A 22,283-nucleotide genomic window follows, 5' to 3' on the forward strand; every position below is an offset into this window, starting at 1 on the left:
AGGGGCGGGGACAGGTGAGGTTCACGTTTAGTTAGATTAGAGAATGCAAAAAAGAAAGGAGACAGAGAAAAAAGGAGAGTGGAGATTCCTATTGACATGGTGGCAACAAACAACAAAGAAAGGATATAAAAAGAGCTAGAAAGAGGTACCTGGATAACAGTGCGGGGGCTCTCAGAGGAGTACCAGAGAGGTATGCCCAGGAAGGTCACACATGCCGAGCGAGTGCGGTACGTCTCGGAACACCGAGTGCTCACTATGCTGGCACCTTGGGACTCTAAGGCAAAGTCCGGCATCCTGTCGGCCAATGGGGGACTGCAGTCCTTCACAATCTCTTTCACTATCCGTGGCTCATTATGGGGCAAATTCTCATGCAGCCATTTGACCATGGCCTCTTTGAGCTCGGTGGTCAGGTGTGCGTTGGCTTTGGTGGGTCTGGGCTCTGGGGGAGGCTGGTTCTGGACAGAGTAGACCTGTTGCTGCAGCTACACAACAGACACCAAATCCATTAGGTTAGGAAGGCTCATCATTCATGTTGTCGGAGTCCAAAAATGGCACCCATTCCCTATAGGTGCAGTACTTTTGACCAGGGCACTACATAGGGAATAGGGTGCCATTTTGGACTCAGCCATTCATATTTCAGTTATTCAGCACAAGTTAAGTGCTACAAATTTGACCGGGTTTGTGTACCTGTTTGTGGGTGTGTACATTACCGTGGCAGTCTGGTCCTCCAGGGCAGCGATTCTCCCCCCTGACGTGTGTGTGTTGCTCCTTGAGGTCGTCTACCTGACTGGAGAAGCCGGCTGTCTGCTGGCTCAAACGACGTTCCCAATCCAAAGGATCCACACTACAATAGAATAGATTAAAATAAACATGTGTATGAATATTTGTATGAATATAATAAGATTCAACAACTGAGACATAAACTGAACAAGTTACACAGACATGTGACTAACAGAAATTGAATAATGTGTCCCTGAACAAAGGGGGGGGGGGGGGGTAAAAATCAAATATAACAGTCAGTATCTGGTGTGGCCACCAGCTGCATTAAGTACTTCAGTGCATCTTCTCCTGATGGACTGCACCAGATGTGCCAGTTCTTGCTGTGAGATGTTACCCCACTCTTCCACCAAGCCACCTGCAAGTTCCTGGACATTTCTGGGGGGGGGAATGGCCCTAGCCCTCACCCTCCGATCCAACAGGTCCCTGACGTGCTCAATGGGATTGAGATCCAGGCTCTTCGCTGACCATGGCAGAACACTGACATCCTGCACAGAACGAGCAGTGTATGGCTGGTGGCATTGTCATGCTGGAGGGTCATGTCAGGATGAGCCTGCAGTAAGTGTACCACATGAGGGAGGAGGATGTCTTCCCAGTAACGCACTGCGTTGAGATTGCCTGCAATGACAACAAGCTCAGTCCGATGATGTTTTGACACACCGCCCCAGACCATGATGGACCCTCCACCTCGATCCCGCTTCAGAGTACAGACCTTGGTGTAACGCTCATTCCTTCTACGATAACCGTGAATCCGACCATCTCCACTGGTGAGAAAAAAACGTGACTTGTCAGTGAAGAGCACTTTTTGCCAGTCCTTTCTGGTCCAGCGACGGTGGATTTGTGTCCATAGGCAACGTGACCACAGAGAGTCAGGACACCCGTTTAACATCCCATCCAAAAGACAGCACTCTACACAGGGCAGTATCCCCAATCACTGCCCTGGGGCATTGGGATATTTTTTATTTTGACCTGAGGAAAGAGTGCTTCCTCCTGGCCCTCCAACACCACTTACAGCAGAATCTGGTCTCCCATCTAGGAACCAACCAGAAGCAAGCCAGCAGTGGGATGCAGGGTGGTATGAGGGAGGAGGATGTCTTCCCAGTAACGCACTGCTATTACTATTACACTCAACTGAACGACTTGATTAGTTTAGTGTTAGCTACCTACATAGCTGTCTTTGCTGTCTTCGTATCATCGTATCATCGTATCCAAGATAATTGTGTTGTTTAGGTTTAGAGTGTGTAGTCTTAGAGTGATTATCTTAATTTACCGAGGTTAGCTAGCCAGCTATTTGTCGTCCTTAACGTAGGTGACTCTGCTAGCTAGCCAACTCTGCTAGCTAGCCAACAGCTAGCCAACGCTAGCCAACGTCTTCTGTATAGAACTCAACTACCCGGTCGCATTCACAGGTTGTATCACTTTTTCACTTCATTTCATTACAGTACAACGGTTTGATTTGTTTGATCGTAGCTAGCTACTTAGCTAGCTACATAGCCGTCTTTGTATCAAAGATAATTGGGTAGTCTAGAGCGATTTTCTAGGTTCGCTAGCCATCTATTGTCGTTCTTTTAACGCAACGTAACGTAAACAACACTGCTAGCTAGCCTGCTAGCCCCGAATAGCAACACTGCAGAAACTATTACACTCAACGGAACGACTTGATTAGTGTAGTGTCAACAACGCACCCACTGCCAGCTGGCCTACTTCAGCAGTACTGTATCATTTTAATCATTTTAGTCAATAAGATTCTTGCTACGTAGCTTAACTTTCTGAACATTCGAGACGTGTAGTCCACTTGTCATTCCAATCTCCTTTGCATTAGCGTAGCCTCTTCTGTAGCCTGTCAACTATGTGTCTGTTTATCCCTGTTCTCTCCTCTCTGCACAGACCATACAAACGCTCCACACCGCGTGGCCGCGCCACCCTACTCTGGTGGTCCCAGCGCGCACGACCCACGTGGAGTTCCAGGTCTCCGGTAGCCTCTGGAACTGCCAATCTGCGGTCAACAAGGCAGAGTTCATCTCAGCCTATGCCTCCCTCCAGTCCCTCGACTTCTTGGCACTGACGGAAACATGGATCACCACAGACAACACTGCTACTCCTACTGCTCTCTCTTCGTCCGCCCACGTGTTCTCGCACACCCCGAGAGCGTCTGGTCAGCGGGGTGGTGGCACCGGGATCCTCATCTCTCCCAAGTGGTCATTCTCTCTTTCTCCCCTTACCCATCTGTCTATCGCCTCCTTTGAATTCCATGCTGTCACAGTTACTAGCCCTTTCAAGCTTAACATCCTTATCATTTATCGCCCTCCAGGTTCCCTCGGAGAGTTCATCAATGAGCTTGATGCCTTGATAAGCTCCTTTCCTGAGGACGGCTCACCTCTCACAGTTCTGGGCGACTTTAACCTCCCCACGTCTACCTTTGACTCTTTCCTCTTTGCCTCCTTCTTTCCACTCCTCTCCTCTTTTGACCTCACCCTCTCACCTTCCCCCCCTACTCACAAGGCAGGCAATACGCTCGACCTCATCTTTACTAGATGCTGTTCTTCCACTAACCTCACTGCAACTCCCTCCAAGTCTCCGACCACTGCCTTGTATCCTTTTCCCTCTCGCTCTCATCCAACACCTCCCACACTGCCCCTACTCGGATGGTATCGCGCCGTCCCAACCTTCGCTCTCTCTCCCCCGCTACTCTCTCCTCTTCCATCCTATCATCTCTTCCCTCCGCTCAAACCTTCTCCCACCTATCTCCTGATTCTGCCTCCTCAACCCTCCTCTCCTCCCTCTCTGCATCCCTTGACTCTCTATGTCCCCTATCCTCCAGGCCGGCTCGGTCCTCCCCTCCCGCTCCGTGGCTCGATGACTCATTGCGAGCTCACAGAACAGGGCTCCGGGCAGCCGAGCGGAAATGGAGGAAAACTCGCCTCCCTGCGGACCTGGCATCCTTTCACTCCCTCCTCTCTACATTTTCCTCCTCTGTCTCTGCTGCTAAAGCCACTTTCTACCACGCTAAATTCCAAGCATCTGCCTCTAACCCTAGGAAGCTCTTTGCCACCTTCTCCTCCCTCCTGAATCCTCCGCCCCCTCCCCCCCTCCTCCCTCTCTGCAGATGACTTCGTCAACCATTTTGAAAAGAAGGTCGACGACATCCGATCCTCGTTTGCTAAGTCAAACGACACCGCTGGTTCTGCTCACACTGCCCTACCCTGTGCTCTGACCTCTTTCTCCCTCTCCAGATGAAATCTCGCGTCTTGTGACGGCCGGCCGCCCAACAACCTGCCCGCTTGACCCTATCCCCTCCTCTCTTCTCCAGACCATTTCCGGAGACCTTCTCCCTTACCTCACCTCGCTCATCAACTCATCCCTGACCGTTGGCTACGTCCCTTCCATCTTCAAGAGAGCGAGAGTTGCACCCCTTCTGAAAAAACCTACACTCGATCCCTCCGATGTCAACAATTACAGACCAGTATCCCTTCTTTCTTTTCTCTCCAAAACTCTTGAACGTGCCATCCTTGGCCAGCTCTCCCACTATCTCTCTCTGAATGACCTTCTTGATCCAAATCAGTCAGGTTTCAAGACTAGTCATTCAACTGAGACTGCTCTCCTCTGTATCACGGAGGCGCTCCGCACTGCTAAAGCTAACTCTCTCTCCTCTGCTCTCATCCTTCTAGATCTATCGGCTGCCTTCGATACTGTGAACCATCAGATCCTCCTCTCCACCCTCTCCGAGTTGGGCATCTCCGGCGCGGCCCACGCTTGGATTGCGTCCTACCTGACAGGTCGCTCCTACCAGGTGGCGTGGCGAGAATCTGTCTCCTCACCACGCGCTCTCACCACTGGTGTCCCCCAGGGCTCTGTTCTTGGCCCTCTCCTATTCTCGCTATACACCAAGTCACTTGGCTCTGTCATAACCTCACATGGTCTCTCTTATCATTGCTATGCAGACGACACACAATTAATCTTCTCCTTTCCCCTTCTGATGACCAGATGGCGAATCGCATCTCTGCATGTCTGGCAGACATATCAGTGTGGATGACGGATCACCACCTCAAGCTGAACCTCGGCAAGACGGAGCTGCTCTTCCTCCCGGGAAGGACTGCCCGTTCCATGATCTCGCCATCACGGTCGACAACTCCATTGTGTCCTCCTCCCAGAGCGCCAAGAACCTTGGCGTGATCCTGGACAACACCCTGTCGTTCTCAACTAACATCAAGGCGGTGGCCCGTTCCTGTAGGTTCATGCTCTACAACATCCGCAGAGTACGACCCTGCCTCACACAGGAAGCGGCGCAGGTCCTAATCCAGGCACTTGTCATCTCCCGTCTGGATTACTGCAACTCGCTGTTGGCTGGGCTCCCTGCCTGTGCCATTAAACCCCTTCAACTCATCCAGAACGCCGCAGCCCGTCTGGTGTTCAACCTTCCCAAGTTCTCTCACGTCACCCCGCTCCTCCGTTCTCTCCACTGGCTTCCAGTTGAAGCTCGCATCCGCTACAAGACCATGGTGCTTGCCTACGGAGCTGTGAGGGGAACGGCACCTCAGTACCTCCAGGCTCTGATCAGGCCCTACACCCAAACAAGGGCACTGCGTTCATCCACCTCTGGCCTGCTCGCCTCCCTACCACTGAGGAAGTACAGCTCCCGCTCAGCCCAGTCAAAACTGTTCGCTGCCCTGGCCCCCCCAATGGTGGAACAAACTCCCTCACGACGCCAGGACAGCGGAGTCAATCACCACCTTCCGGAGACACCTGAAACCCCACCTCTTTAAGGAATACCTAGGATAGGTTAAGTTATCCCTCTCACCCCACCCCCCCCCTAAGTTTTAGATGCACTATTGTTAAGTGACTGTCCCACTGGATGTCATAAGGTGAATGCACCAATTTGTAAGTCGCTCTGGATAAGAGCGTCTGCTAAATGACTTAAATGTAAATGTATGTAAATGTATGGAGGGTGGTATGGAGGGTGGTATGCTGCTGGCTAGTTTGGGATGTTAGTTTGTCTCATACTTTTCCTATTCACCAATGTCTTAAATCCTTTCAAATCTGCATAGGGAGCATGGGTAAGGAGCTAGGGGCATCTCAATGCTAGAGGCGTCACTACAGACCCTGGTTCGATCCCAGGCTGTAGAGAGTCCCATAGGGCGGCACACAATTGGCCCACGGCGTCATTGTAAAATAAGAATTTGTTCTTAACTGACTTGCCTAGTTAAATATACGTTAAATAACTAAATTAAATAAACACTCACCTGTCCACTCTCACATTCCTCATGTCTGTCCTCACGTCTGTCAAGTCTGTCTGTAGTCTCTCTACCATCTGTTGGGATAGATAAGCACAGAAACCACATCTCAGCCCTGTATGTAAATAACAACACTGCTATAGTATAAAACCCTGGAAATGAAACTAGTGCTGAGCGATTAACCAACATTACATTTTTTTCAGTTATTAAACAACTAATTGACCGACATCGGTTCAAGTACTTGAATTCCATTTAGTTTGGGTTTTTTTCTGAGCCCAACGCACCGTTTCTGTAGACAGAAATCAAATCATTCACGAAAGAAATCAAGTCAAGAACTATGTGGGACACTGGGCTGAAGGGAGTTGTCGTTTTCATTAAGCAAATATTCAACCCAGTTCAGCACAGAAATGTGGTAATTAACCTCAATGTCCATAACCCACTGCAGCAGTTTTTTTCCACCTCAGACAGATCAGAGAGGAAGAGGCAAAGTGAAACGTTTCACTCTCGCCAGAATCTGTCCAAAATAAGCCCAATGCATTTCTATGGGCTTATTTTGGATCTCAGCTTGTCGCCTGCCTTCCCTCATTTGAGACAACGATTCCCAATGTCAGAGCAGAGACATGAGCATCTCGTTATTATAAACAGACCTCTGGACATTACACTTTTTTATCTGCTACGTTAGGTTAGATACACACAGTCATTGAAAATAAGAATTTGTTCTTAACTGACTTGCCTAGTTAAATAAAAGGTAAAATAAATGAAAATAAATATATGCAAAAGTACTATCTCACAACTTGATGAAACCCTCACTCTTGCGCAGACATTTAGAAACGAAACATGGCAATTTGAAAAATAAGCCACAGGAGTTTGAGTGAGAATTAAGACGACGTTAGAGTAGTAAAACATGTACAGTTGATGTCGCAAGTTTATATACACTTCGGTTGAAGTCATTAAAACTCATTTTTCAAACACTCCACAAATGTCTTGTTCAGAAACTATAGTTTTGTCAAGTAAGTTAGGGCATCTACTTTGTGCATGACACAAGATTAATTCACTGTATCACAATTCCAGTGGGTCAGGAGTTTACATACACAAAGTTGACTGTGCCTTTAAACATCTTGGAAAATTCCAGAAAATGATGTCATGGCTTTAGAAGCTTCTGATAGGGTAATTGACATAAATAATATATAATAATATAATAATATAATAATAATATATGCCATTTAGCAGACGCTTTTATCCAAAGCGACTTACAGTCATGTGTGCATACATTCTACGTATGGGTGATCCCGGGGATCGAACCCACTACCCTGGCGTTACAAGCGCCATGCTCTACCAACTGAGCTACAGAAGGACCACATAATTTGAGTCAATTGGAGGTGTACCTGTGGATGTATTTCAAGGCCTACCTTCAAACTCAAAAGAAATCAGCCAAGACCTCAGAACAAAAATTGTAAACCACAAGTCTGGTTCATACTTGAGAACAATTTCCAAATGCCTGAAGGTAACACATTCATCTGTACAAACAATAGTACACAAGTATAAACACCATGGGACCACACAGCCGCCATACCACTCAAGAAGGAGACACGTTCGGTCTCCTAGAGATGAACGTACTTTGGTGCAAAAAGTGCAAATCAATCCCAGAACAACAGCAAAGGACCTTGTGAAGATGCTGGAGGAAACAGGTACAAAAGTATCTATATGCACAGTAAAAACGAGTCCTATATCGACATGACCTGAAAAGCCGCTCAGCAAGGAAGAAGCCACTGCTCCAAACCCACCATAAAAAGCCAGACTACGGTTTACAACTGCACATTGGGACAAAGATCGTACTTTTTGGAAATGTCCTCTGGTCTGATGAAAGAAAAATATAACTGTTTTGTAATAATGACCATCGTTATGTTTGGAGGAAAAAGGGGGAGGCTTGCAAGCCAAAGAACACCATCCCAACCATGGGCTTTGCTGCAGAGGAGGGACTGGTGCATTTCACAAAATAGATGGCATCATGAGGAAGGAAAATTATGTGGATATATTGAAGCAACATCTCAAGACATCAGTCAGGAAGTTAAAGCTTGGTTGCAAATGGGTTTTCCAAATGGACAATGACCCCAAGCATACTTCCAAAGTTGTGGCAAAATGGCTTAAGAACAACAAAGTCAAAGTATTGAAGTGGCCATCACAAAGCCCTGACCTCAATCATATAGAAAATTTGTGGGCAGGCCTGAACAAGTGTGAGATCAAGGAGGCCTACAAACCTGACTCAGTTACTCTAGCTCTGTCAGGAGGAATGGGTCAAAATTCACCCAACTTATTGTGGGGAGCTTGTGGAAGGCTACACAAAACGTTTGACCCAAGTTAAACAATTTAAAGGCAATGCTACCAAATACTAATTGAGTGTATGTACACTTCTGACCCACTGTCAATGTGATGAAAGAAATAAAAGCTGAAATAAATCTACTATTATTCTGACATATCACATTCTTAAAATCAAGTGGTGATTCTAACTGACCTAAGACAGGGAATTTTTACTACGATCAAATGTCAGGAATTGTGAAAATCTGAGTTCAAATGTATTTGGCTAAGGTGTATGTAAACTTCCAACTTCAACTGTATAAAACCAACATACCATTAATAAGAAGGGGCTAGAAGCGCCTTATATGGTGAGCTACCGAGTGGCGATGACAGGCAAGCCCCATACTATTGTGGAGGACTTAATTGTTCCTGCTGCCACGTATATGGCTGGAACAATGCTGGGGGGAAAGGCCCAAAAAAACTATACAGACAATATCTCCATCAAACAACACGGTTTCATGATGCATCAGTGACATGGCAGGAGAGGTTTTGAAACAATTACTGCTTCGCATACAAGCCAGTGAATTCTATGCGTTACAGCTGGATTGGTCAACAGACGTGGCGGGCCTAGTACAGCTCCTGGTATATGTCTGTTACGTTTCTGGGGGATCAATTAAGGAAGACATCCTCTTCTGCAAACCACTGGAAACCAGGGCAACATGAGATAATATTTTTAAAGTACTGGACAGCTTTGTGACATCAAATGGACTTTTGTGGTCAAGATGTGTTTGTATCTGTACTGATGGTGCAAAAGCCATGACAGGAAGACATAGTGGAGTGGTAAGGCGCGTGCAAGCAGTTGCTCCCGACGCCACTTGCGTACACTGCAGCATCCACCGAGAGGCTCTTGCTGCCAAGGGAATGCCTGACAGCTTGAAAAAACGTTTTGGACACCACAGTGAAAATGGTTAACTTTGTTAATGCAAGGGCCCTGCACTCTCGTGTATTTTCTGCACTATGCAATGTCATGGGCAGTGACCATGTAACACTTTTACAACATACAGAAGTGCGCTGGTTATCAAGGGGCAAAGTATTGACACGTTTTTTTAAATATTTTTAATTGAGAGACAAGTTTAAAGTTCTCTTTACTGACCATAATTTTCACTTGTCTGACCGCTTGCATGATGACAAGTTTCTCACACGACTGGCCTATCTGGGTGAGGTTTTTCTCACCTGAATGATCTGAATCTAGGATTTTTTAAATATTTAACTAGGCAAGTCAGTTAAGAACAAATTCATATTTACAATGACGGCCTACCGGGGAACAATGGGTTAGCAAAACGACAGATTTTTACCTTGTCAGCTCGAGGATTCGATTCAGCAACCTTTCGGTTACTGGACTAACGCTTTAACCACTAGGCTATTACAGGGACTCTCCGCAACTATATTCAACGTGTGGGACAAAATTGAGGCTATGATTAAGAAGTTGAAGCTTTTCTCTGTCTATATTAATTAACGAGGACAACACACAGGTATTTCCATCATTGTATGATTTTGTGTGTTGCAAATGATTTTGTGTGATTTTGTGTGTGCAAATGAACTCAAGTTTACGGACAATGTCAAATGTGATATAGCGAAGCACCTGAGTGAGTTGGGTGTGCAATTACACAGAAACTTTCCCGAAACGAATGACACAAATAACTGGATTCGTTAACCCTTTCATGCCATGCCTCCAGTCCGCTTACCGATATCTGAACAGGAGAGCATCATTGAAATTGCAACAAGCGGTTCTGTGAAAATGTAATTTAATCAGAAGCCACTGCCAGATTTCTGGATTGGGCTGTGCTGAGTATCCTGCCTAGGCAAATCGTGCTGTTAAGACACTGATTCCCTTTGCAACCACGTACCTATGTGAGAGTGGATTCTCGGCCCTCACTAGCATGAAAACTAAATACAGGCACAGACTGTGTGTAGAAAATGATTAAAGACTGAGACTCTCTCCATTACAACCCAACATTGCAGAGCTATGTGCATCCTTTCAAGCACACCCTTCTCATTAACCTGTGGTGAGTTATTCACAATTTTTAATAAACAAAGTTTTATATGTAAGATGGCTAAATAAAGAGCAAAATGATTAATTATTATATAATTATTATTTGTGCCCTGGTCCTATAAGAGCTCTTTCCCACAAGCCGGGTTGTGAATGCCTGAAGGAGTACGGGACTATAAAAAGTTTGGGAACCACCGCTGTAGAGTACTCACCTCGGTAACAAATTTCTGCTGGTGCTCTTGCTTCTTAAGCGTTTCTATTTCTGTCTGCGGGAGAAACACGCACAACTCAGTTCAGCAAAAATGAATACACCCAAATGAACTATAGTTTGTATTCTCTCTCGGTCTCTCTTACCAGGATGGTGTTCATCTTGGCTTCCAAAGCAGAATTGAATACCGACGCTTCATCCTGCAGAAGGAGTTGACAAACTTTATTGTACAATCCAGGAGTAGGTTACATATGCAGTGCGTCAATGCAGCATCCTTTCAAATCAAGAGAAAGATGACAGAGAGATGACTGGCGGGTATGTGGTCCTATCAGAACCTACCATAGCCTTGGGAGGCAGACTGAAGACAGGGGGTGGAGTCGGGGTGATGACTGGTCGGTTCAGGGTCATAGTCGGAGTCAGGGTGGACCATACTAAGGGGGCAAGGTGCCAGCAGCCTAGCAGAGAGAGGCAGAATAGACCTGAATATGCCAAGGGGCACCGTATCGTACAGGTTTCACAGACAACATTTAGATGTGTGAACATTATTGTGTCTACATTATTGCTCGTATAGTATGTGTTGTACTTCTGTTAGTGCCATTTTATACGTTCCCTCAGTGAATTAAATCGCTAGTAAGTACTAAGGTTAGGGATGTCATGTGTGGACAATTTACATCTAGCACCAATAAAGTAAAAGTGCAAGTATACACAGCTTGCTGTTGGTTCTTTTCATGGTAGTTCTATATAACTATAGACTGTATGATTATGGGGTGTGATGCCACTCACCAAAAGTCAAGAGGAGGAGGAAGGCAATTAGAATGGCCTTCCCCACACCGGCAGGGACAAACGGAGGGGCTACAGGAGGAGACAGAGTTAAAGCCGATGCTAAAAAAAAAACAAGCTACAATCATTGAGACAAGCTAATGCTAACAAACAGACTACAAGCATAGAAACAAGCTAATGCTAACAAACAAGCTTCAAGCATTTAGACAAGCTAACGCTATGCTAATGCTAACAAACAAGCACACACCCACACATTACTCACTCCAGCTGGCGCTTTCCCTGCTGGCGCCAGAGCTCTGGCTGGCGCTAGCCCTTTGTCCGTACAAAGAGGTGTATCCAGAGTATCCTTTGAAATGTCTTGCCTCTGAAGAGGAGTAACCAGAGCTGTCCATGGCACTGCTCTGGCTCTGGGCCTGGTTAAGGCTGGTCTGGCAGGAGGGGAAGCCCCTGGGGCTAGGAGCCAGATTCAGGATTGGGGCTGGTGCTGGAGCCACACTGGGAGGCTCCTGGAAGGTCTTCCTCCTCTGAACCAAACTTGAGACCCCTGAGGGGCAAGGGTTGCGGGGAGATAGAGAGAGGGTCAGATGGTCCGTTTTGAATAGCCATAATAGATAACTATAACCACAGACAGAAAAGGCTTGCCAGCTAGCTAACTAACAACAACAACAAAAAACAGCTACCCTAGCTATGTAACTACAATTCAAAGCTAACCTACCTAGCTCACTGTAATACAACGCATACAGTACTGAGTACACAGTAGACGGTGAAAGTAACTGAGGGAGTGTCATTGGGACCGTGGATGCAGAAAGTGGGGTGAACCGTACCAATGTTGTCCTCAGCATTACTGAGTGGCTCCATCGTGCTAGTGGTGTTAGCCCGGCTGGAGGTACGAGTGGAGGCCACGTTATGACCCCCTCTCTTCCTCTTGGTAAAGACCCTGATAGAGAGAGAAAGAGAGAGGAGGTTGATGAGAAGAGAGAGGGAGAGTTTGACATGGTGTTAAAGAAAGTATTAGGCCTACTGTATAAGGTTATACTGTACAACATGGAAGACACACACCTCACAGGGCTCTCCCTGTAGGAAACTGAGGAGGATTCGTCATCCTCGGAGGATTGGTTGTAGTATCCCCCTAAAACCAGCCTCATACTCCGTCGCGACATGTCTGACAGAGAGAGAAACAGAGAAGTGTCAATGCCACATATAGGCTACTGCGTGACAAGCCGATTTAAAGTGGAGGAATCACTCACACACCTATCAATAACAGCGCACGCTGTAACATTCAGTTGGTTTTACAGGTCTTCACACGTAGGACTTTATTTACAGTAACGGTCAAATAAAAGTTGTTAACACAAGAAAAAAAATGTTTCCAATAAATAGCCTCGGTAGCGTAAGGGTAGCCTAGAGCTAGTGGTAGGAGAGCTCTCTGGCAGATGCTCTCCTGTATAATCTCTAATCCAGTTACTCCCGAGCACCTCACACTGCTTTCTCTCTCTCACACACGCTCTGGGCATGGTACAATGGGTGTGAGTGTGTGTTTGAGTGCGCAATAAAAAAGGTTTCTCAGTGGATCTTGTGTAGGACTGAATACAACACAGGTGGAATTGGTATAGTCATATGAAAAGGCCAGAGCTACCAAATCCATTTTATTCAGACAGCATAGAAAGCCAGGCTGTTTGGGAATGAACTTCAACTTCCAAACAGGGCTAACACTGATTAGAATTAGCAGACAAGTACTGCGGAGAAGCTCAAATACGGGGAAAGGCACGTGCGGAGTGAGATGATGTGATGTGTGTTTGTATGTACACAGAGACAGGAAGCTGGAGCGTGTATCTGTGTGACTGATATGCACATTTAGAGGACAGAGTTGACAGCGAAAAGGAAGTTGACTCACACTAATCACCAGGTTTAACAACTACAGTAACAAGTTTAGGTTGCTTAGGCCGCTAGTAGGCCGTATACAGTGCATGTTAGTTTCCATGGTTACTGACAGACAAACAGCCACTGGTCGGACTAGTGACCAAGTGGGATAGAGCCAACACCACGAGCTCGGGAAAATAATAACCAGCCCGGTGTGCATTCAGTTCATTAAAGTTCAAACGTTTTACTAGCCTACATTGTGTGACAGTTTGTACTGAAGGGCACGTTTCTCCAAAACAGTGCACCCTGTTCTTCAACAATCCTTGTGGTAGCCTTTTTGCTCCAGTTTGTTGGGTGTGGGCCCGACAGGCCAGTTATGGCTGATCAATATGGGTGACCATTTGAAGTAGCAAAAAGCTTATTGTGAGGTCCCTTGTTAATTCCCACCCCTATTACCTTCCTCGGGGTATGTAATAACCTTTATCTTCACTGAGAGTGGAACATATTGTACTGTAATTCTCTCAAACCTCTATTCCACTGAAAAGGACACTGGTACTAAAGACACAAAAAGACACGAGCAAACACGTGAATGTGTTACTAGAAAAAACTTCAAGCTGATCCTAATAAGTACATTGAATGATGTTCCTCCTATGTGAACTACAGCGGAGAGAGTGAGGGTTGGAAAGTGAGGGCTCTGTGTTCAGGGTGGGGTAGAACGGGGAAGCCCTTGAAGGAATAGATAGGATGACTACTGGCATAAAGCCAGGTAAAAGAGACCACCACACACTTAGACAGACAGACAGACAGACAGTGTGCACAGCAATGCACATATAACGACACACATACTGAGAAACAACATCCATGAATGCGTCGCGTGTACATATTTTGGCAAACTTTTTAGATATATGGTTCTGTGTACAAATCTAATAAGATTGCATGGCTCATTTTACAAAACAATGCTTAGATCGGCTAAAGCAGCTTGCAAGATGGTCATTACCCCCACAAGTCCTCTTGACAAGTGGAAATATTTAAATTCTAGCTTCGTTCTAGCCAGCAACATAGCCAGCTAAAAAAACAGCTAAAGTTAGTTAGCTACATTTGATCAACAAACTGCTGCTGGACCTTATCGGACGCTGTCTGTCCAGACATAAACAAACGCATCATCAACAAAAGAGGGGGGGGAGTAATTAATCTGCTTGATTACTAGCAACATGACAGCACATCACGAGTTCACAGCATAGCTAGTGTAGTACAATTAAAAGTGCATAAACAAAGTTGGTGTAAAATAACGGAGATATTTGTCCTGACTTACTCCGTTGTTGGGGCGCCTTCGTGGGCAAGGCATAGGCAGCGAGCTGTCAAACCACTTCCAATTTGAAAGATAACTTGGCCAGTTGCAACCATGCAGCCCAATACATTTCCAACCACTAACCTATCGGCAGAACGGGGTAATGAATGAGCCAACCACTTTGTTTTTGCTCTTCGTAACACTTACAATCTGATACAGTTACTACATGGACAGCTACGTGAAGGTTGCTGTACTTGACAGCTTGGAAGAGGAGGAGCCGGCGGGCCAGAAGTCGCTTGCCTGTCGGCTTCTCATCGTTTCGAACAGAAAACACGACAATGTGCGCCACCCTGTGGCAATATCGTGTCAGCAACAGTTTTCCCAATTTCTCTTGATAGATTAATCATCGTGGCAATTTTCCACTGAATCTTCAAAGTTAAAATTAATTCATCAAAAGTCTGAGACATGCCCATGTAAAATCAGGGACATCACATTTAGAAAATATTACCGTAATCTTGTACAATCTCCTCAATCAAGCAGATACCTGATTTGGGTTGTTGCACCAACGATATCCATACTTAACTTGATATTGTGTTGTGTTACATGTATGTTATGTTTTTTAAAAATAAATTCACGCAATTCAGTGTGAGGCTTGAAGTCATAATCAGTTGATTATGACGTCAGGCGTTTGCCCACAGGCCAAGGCAGAAACACACACAATGAAGAGTTTGTGAATTTATTTATAAATTATAAATCCGTGTTTAGGAAAACCGAATTATTTTATTGGGAATAGGCCTTTTGGAGAAAGTGATTGTCAGACATAGCCTTGACTAGCTCATTTTCAAAATACCCAGTATTCCTATTGAGGATCCAGAAGGGAGTAGGCTACTTCGTTAGGATGTATGCAGTGTTCATGTGCTTGTCGGAACTACTCTGAAATGTAAACTCTGCTGTGTGTGTGGGGCCGGATTAATGCAGGGGTTTACAGGGACAATAAACCCAGGGACTAAAATATATAAAGGGACTAAAATATAGGGAATAAAATATATTTTAAAAATACAATTTTATGTTAAAAATATACACATACAGTGCATTCGGAATGTATTCAGACCCCTTCAATTTTTCCCCATTTTGTTATGTTACAGCCTTATTTTAAAATGGATTACATTGTCGCCCCCCCCCCCTCCCCCATCAATCTCCACACAATACTCCATAATGACAAAGCAAATGTATTAAAAATAAACAACTGAAATATCACATTTGGCAGCGCTTACAGCCTCGAGTCTTCTTGGGCATGACGCTACAAGCTTGGCACACCTGTATTTGGGGTACTTCTCCTATTATTCCCTGCTGATCCTCTCAAGCTCTGACATGTTGGATGGGGAGCATCTCTGCAAAGCTATTTCCTGGCCCCTCCAGAGATGTTCAAGTCCGGGCTCTGGCTAGGCCACTCAAGGACATTCAGAGACGTGTTCCCAAAGCTACTCACGTCTTGTCTTGGCTGTGGGCTTAGGGTCATTGTCATTGTCCTGTTGGAATGGGAACCTTAAAACCTCTCTGGGATAGGGGGGGACGCAAATGTTCCACTTGGCCAATTGCCAGGGAAATGCAGAGTGCCAGATTCAAATAAAATACTATAAAATTCAAACTTTCATTTAATCACACATGCAAGATAGCAAATTAAAGCTACACTCGTTGCGAATCCACCAAACATGTCAGATTTCAAAAAGGCTTTTCGGGGTCCTGAGCACTTTGGAGCTGGTTTTCATCAAGGACCTCTCTTACTTTGCTCCATTCATCTTTCCCTTGATCCTGACTATTCACCCAGTCCCTGCCACTGAAAAGCATCCCCACAGCATGATGCTGCCAACACCATGCTTCACTGTAAGGATGGTGCTAGGTTTCCCCCAGAAGTGATGTTTGGCATTCAGGCCAAGAGTTCCATCTCCACAGAGGAACTCTAGAGCTCTGTCAGAATGAACATCAGGTTCTTGGTCACCTCCCTGACCAAGGCCCTTCTCCCCCGATTGCTCAGCTTGGCCGTACGGCCAGCTCTAGAAAGAGTCTTGGTGGTTCAAAACTTCTTCCATTTAAGAATGATGGAGGGTATTGTGTTCTTGAGGACCTTCAATGCTGCACACATTTTTTGGTACCTTTCCCCAGATCTGTGCATCGATACAATCCTGTTTCGGAGCTCTACGGACAATTCCTTCGACCTCATGTCTTGGTTTTTGCTCTGACATGCACTGTCAACAGTGGGACCTTATGTAGACAGGTGTGTGCCTTTCTAAATCAGGTTGTAGAAACATCTCAAGGATGATTAATGGAAACAGGACACACCTGAGCTCAATTTCGATTCTCATTGCAAAGGGTCTGAATACTTACTTTACTTTACAGCCTTATTCTAAAATGGATTATATATATATATATTTCTGCAACCATCAACCACAGGAGGATTCAGGAGCCCGCTCTCAATGATTGTAGACAGCCTGCTGCCGCTCTGCTAATCGTCAGATTGGGAGGAGAGGAGGTAGGGGGCTCATATGGGTAACTGGGGGGGCCCTTCCTTGATTGGGTAACTTATATATATATATATATATACTACCGTTCAAAAGTTTGGGGTCACTTAAAACTTTCCTTGTTTTTTAAAGAAAAGCAACTTTTTTCTCCATTTAAATAACATCAAATTGGTCAGAAATAGAGTGTAGATGTTGTTATTGTTGTAAATGACTATTGTAGCTGGAAATGGCAGATTTTTTATGGAATATCTACATAGGCGTACAGAGGCCCATTATCAGCAACCATCACTCCTTTGTTCCAATGACACTAACCAGAATAGAAAAAAATCTGCCGTTTCCAGCTACAAGTCATTTACAACACTAACAATGTCCACACTGTATTTCTGATCAATTTGATGTTTTTTAAAGTTTTTATGGCCAATTTTTTTTTACATTTCTTTCAAAAACAAGGACATTTCTAATTGACCCCAAACTTTTGAATGGCAGTATATATGTTAATATTTGTAAGAACTTAACAAGATTCAACAACTGAGACATAAACTAAACAAGTTCCACAGACATGTGACTAACAGAAATAGAATAATGTGTCCCTGAACAAGGGGGAGTGGGGGGGTCAAAATACTCTTCCCTCTTTGACTCCCATGTCAGGACCCTAAAACAGACACCTCTCTCATCCTCTCACTGTCACTGGCAGAGCTGTCCAAACAACTGAAGGGTGGAACATTAACTCCAGAAGCTGTGTTCCACTCATACGTGGAAAAGGTAATGCACAACTCAATCAACACCCCCAGCAATCACATATACTGTAGGTTACTCCAGCTTTTTGTAATGTGGAATTTTGTGGACTGCATTATTTCTATAGGTGGTGTTTTGTTTTCACTGAAAGCATTGGTGACATATTGTACTCCTGCAATGTTTTCTGCAAACCATTAACCACTTTTAACCTGTTTAAGTATTTAAATCGGAAGTCACAGCTAGGGTTGCAAAGAGTCTGAAACTTTCCAGTAAATTTCAGGAATTTTTCCGGGAATTGTTCCATGGGAAGTTAAGCCATGGAATTTGGAGAATTTTGCTTAAATTCGTCAAAAAAGTTAGCTTATAACGTGAACCGTTTTTCTTGTGGGATACACATAAGGTAATTCTAGGTCTTGTAGCATATTTTGGTTAACCCCAATTCAATGGAATTGCAATCCATCACCTGTGCAGTGCACTCTTCCATCACATGTACAGCTGATTTTCAAGATCTTGCACACTAATGAGATGCTATAGTGTAGTAGTGTGGGCTCTATCTGAGCCAATAACTACATGCTTTCTGGTAAGTTATGATTACAATACTGGCTGGGGTGAATATATTTTATATGACATACATGATTTTGTAAATAGTAAATAGTTGCCTACAGCAAAGTGTATTTAAATAATTTCTAACTTGTTAACAATTTCTGCTAGTTAGTTTTTGCTACCATGTTGCTTTTAGCTTGCTTGAGCCTGCTAACATAGGAGTGTTAATTCAGATGTTTTCATACATGTTTCATTGTAAAACATTTATCTTACAAAGGAGTTGTTTAATCTAACTGCTTAACTAAACTCAGCAAAAAAAGAAACATCTTCTCACTGTCAACTGCGTATATTTTCAGCAAACTTAACATGTGCTCAATGGGATTGAGATCCGGGCTCTTCGCTGGCCATGGCACTAACACTGACATTCCTGTCTTGCAGGAAATCATGCACAGAACGAGCAGTATGGCTGGGGGCATTGTCATGCTGGAGGGTCATGTCAGGATGAGCCTGCAGGAAGGGTACCACATGAGGGAGGAGGATGTCTTCCCTGTAGCGCACAGCGTTGAGATTGCCTGCAAAGACAACAAGCTCAGTCCGATGATGCTGTGACACACCGCCCCAGACCATTACGGACCCTCCACCTCGATCCGGATCCAGAGTACAGGCCTCAGTGCAACGCTTATTCCTTCGACGATTAACGCAAATCTGACCATCACCCCTGGTGAGACAAAACCGCGACTCGTCAGTGAAGAGCACTTTTTGCCAGTCCTGTCTGGTCCAGCGACGGTGGGTTTGTGCCCATTGGCCACGTTGTTGCAGGGGATGTCTGGTGAGGACCTGCCTTACAACAGGCCTTCAAGCCCTCAGTCCAGCCTCTCTCAGCCTATTGCGGACAGTCTGAGCACTGATGGAGGGATTGTGCGTTCCTGGTGTAACTCGGGCAGTTGTTGTTGTCATCCTGTACCTGTCCTGCAGGTGTGCTGTTCAGATGTACCGATCCTGTGCAGGTGTTGTTACACATGGTCTGCCACTGCGAGGTTGAACTGCTGTCCGTCCTGTCTCCCTGTAGCGCTGTCTTAGGCGTCTCACAGTACGGACATTGCAATTTATTGCCCTGGCCACATCTGCAGTCCTCATGCCTCCTTGCAGCATGCCTAAGGCACATTCACGCATATGACCAGGAACCCTGGGCATCTTTCTTTTAGTGTTTTTCAGAGTCAGTAGAAAAGCCTCTTTAGTGTCCTAGGTTTTCATAACTGTGACCTTAATTGACTACCGTCTTAAACCTGTTAGTGTCTTAATGACCTTTCGACAGGTGCATGTTCATTAATTGTTCATGATTCATTGAACAAGCATGGGAAACCGTGTTAAAACCCTTTACAAAGTTATTTGGATTTTTACAAATTATATATGAAAGACAGGGTTCTGAAAAAGGGATGTTTATTTTTTTGCTGAGTATTTATATAGTTGATGTCGGAAATTTACATACACCTTAGCCAAATACATTTAAACTCAGTTTTTCACAATTCCTGACATTTAATCCTAGTAAAAATGCTCTGTCTTAGGTCAGGTAGGATCACCACTTTACCACAATGATTTATTTCAGCTTTTATTTCTTTCATCACATTCCCAGTGGGTCAGAAGTTTACATACACTCAATTAGTATTTGGTAGCAATGCCTTTAAATTGTTTAACTTGGGTCAAACATTTAGGGTAGCCTTCCACAAGCTCCCCACAATAAGTTGGGGGAATTGTGGCCCATTCCGTCTGACAGAGCTGGTGTAACTGAATCAGGTTTGTAGGCCTCCTTGCTCGCACACGCTTTTTCAGTTCTGCTCACACATTTTCTATAGGATTGGAAGTATGCTTGGGGTCATTGTCCATTTGGAAAACCCATTTGCAACCAAGCTTTAACTTCCTGACTGATGTCTTGAGATGTTGCTTCAATATATTCACAATTTTCCTGCCTCATGATGCCATCTATTTTGTGAAGTGCACCAGTCCCTCCTGCAGCAAAGCACCCCCACAACATGATGCTGCCACCCCGTGCTTCACGGTAGGGATGGTGTTCTTCGGCTTGCAAGCATCCCCCTTTTTCCTCCAGTCATAATGATGGTCATTATGGCCAAACAGTTCCATTTTTGTTTCATCAGATCAGAGGACATTTCTCCAAAAAGTATGATCTTTGTCCCCATGTGCAGTTGCAAACCGTAGTCTGGATTTTTTTATGGCGGTTTTGGAGCAGTGGCTTCTTCCTTGCTGAGCGGCCTTTCAGGTTATGTCGATATAGGACTCGTTTTTACTGTGCGTATAGATACTTTTGTACCTGTTTCCTCCAGCATCTTCACAAGGTCCTTTGCTGTTGTTCTGGGATTGATTTGCACTTTTTGCACCAAAGTACGTTCATCTCTAGGAGACAGAACGCGTCTCCTTCCTGAGTGGTATGACGGCTGCGTGGTCCCATGGTGGTAATACTTGCGTACTATTGTTTGTACAGATGAATGTGTTACCTTCAGGTATTTGGAAATTGTTCTCAAGTATGAACCAGACTTGTGGTCTACAATTTTTGTTCTGAGGTCTTGGCTGACTTCTTTTGATTTTCCCATGATGTCAAGCAAAGAATCATTGAGTTTGAAGGTAGGCCTTGAAATACATCCATAGGTACACCTCCAATTGACTCAAATTATGTCAGTTAACCTATCAGAAGCTTCTAAAGCCATGACATCATTTTCTGGAATTGTCCAAGCTGTTTAAAGGCACAGCCAATTTGGTGTATGTAAAAGTCTGACCCACTGGAATTGTGATACAGGGAATTATAAGTGAAATAATCTGTCTGTAAACAATTGTTGGAAAAAGTAGTAGATGTCCTAACCAACTTGCCAAACTATAGTTTGTTAATAACCTCTCTGGGATATGTGGGACGGTGGCGTCCCACCTCGCCAACAGCCAGTGGAAGTGCAGGGCGCCAAATTCAAAACAACAAAAATCTCATAATTAAAATCCCTCAAGCATACAAGTATTTTACACAATTTTAAAGATACAATTCTCGTTAACAAGAAATTTGTGGAGTGGTTGAAAAATGAGTTTTAATGACTCCAACCTAAGTGTATGTAAACTTCCGACTTCAACTGTATATATATATATATATATATATATATATATATATATATATATATATATATATATATATATATATATATATATATATATGTGTGTGTGTATAAATTAAACTGTATAATAAATAAATGTGACTGGTCAATATTTTGGATGAAATCAAATCAAATTGTATTTGTCACATTATCCGATTACAACAGGTGTAGGTAGACCTGATCAACTTTATGCGAAGGAGATGTGTCGCACTGCATTTGGCAAATAAATGGTGGTCACAACAGATACTGCCTGGTTTTCTGATCCTCGCTCCTACTTTTTTTTTAAAGGTATCTGTGACCAACAGATGCATATCTGTATTCCCAGTCATGTGAAATCCATAGATTAGGGCCTAATAAATATATTTCAATTGACTGATTTCCTTATATGAACTGTAACTCTAAAATATTGAAATTGTTGCATGTTGCATTCATATTTTTGTTCAGTGTATGTTGTTTTATTTGTTATTTTACCAGGTAAGTTGACTGAGAACACATTCTCATTTACAGCAACGACCTGGGGAATAGTTACAGGAGAGAGGAGGGGGATGAATGACACAATTGTAAGTTGATGCCTATATGTGTAGCCTATATCACCCCCCCCCCCCCCCGCCTGTGTGTGGGTGTAATGTTGTTGCTCTGATCCTAACATCATTTGAATATGGGCACTTGAAGGGCCAATAAAATTCTGCCTTTTTCCTGGACTTTAATCATTCAGTCTGTCCTCCAAACAATAAGTGCTTACTTTGGTAGAAATGGGTATGGTAAAAAGATCATAGGTTTACGGTGACAGTGACACAGGAGATATTTACATTTACATTTACATTTAAGTCATTTATAGACTTACATTGTTG

The 22,283-nt window shown here is 44.3% G+C and overlaps 1 protein-coding gene across 1 annotated transcript; it reads right to left on the reverse strand.

Annotated features, from left to right (window-relative positions):
* Positions 1 to 219: 219 nt before the first annotated feature.
* On the reverse strand, positions 220 to 14,786 carry LOC124023368. The gene is made up of 11 exons (XM_046337895.1): positions 14,694 to 14,786; positions 12,401 to 12,503; positions 12,166 to 12,278; positions 11,604 to 11,885; positions 11,345 to 11,413; positions 10,901 to 11,016; positions 10,708 to 10,761; positions 10,566 to 10,619; positions 6,018 to 6,085; positions 711 to 844; positions 220 to 482 (listed from the first exon to the last, which is right to left on the reverse strand). Exons 2-11 carry the CDS (start codon positions 12,499 to 12,501, stop codon positions 367 to 369), a joined length of 1,107 nt encoding a protein of 368 aa, XP_046193851.1. The 5' UTR covers positions 12,502 to 12,503; positions 14,694 to 14,786; the 3' UTR covers positions 220 to 366.
* Between the last annotated feature and the right edge of the window lie 7,497 nt (positions 14,787 to 22,283).

Source organism: Oncorhynchus gorbuscha, unplaced genomic scaffold (genome assembly GCF_021184085.1).
Source record: "Oncorhynchus gorbuscha isolate QuinsamMale2020 ecotype Even-year unplaced genomic scaffold, OgorEven_v1.0 Un_scaffold_1616, whole genome shotgun sequence".
Classification (NCBI taxonomy): domain Eukaryota; kingdom Metazoa; phylum Chordata; class Actinopteri; order Salmoniformes; family Salmonidae; genus Oncorhynchus; species Oncorhynchus gorbuscha.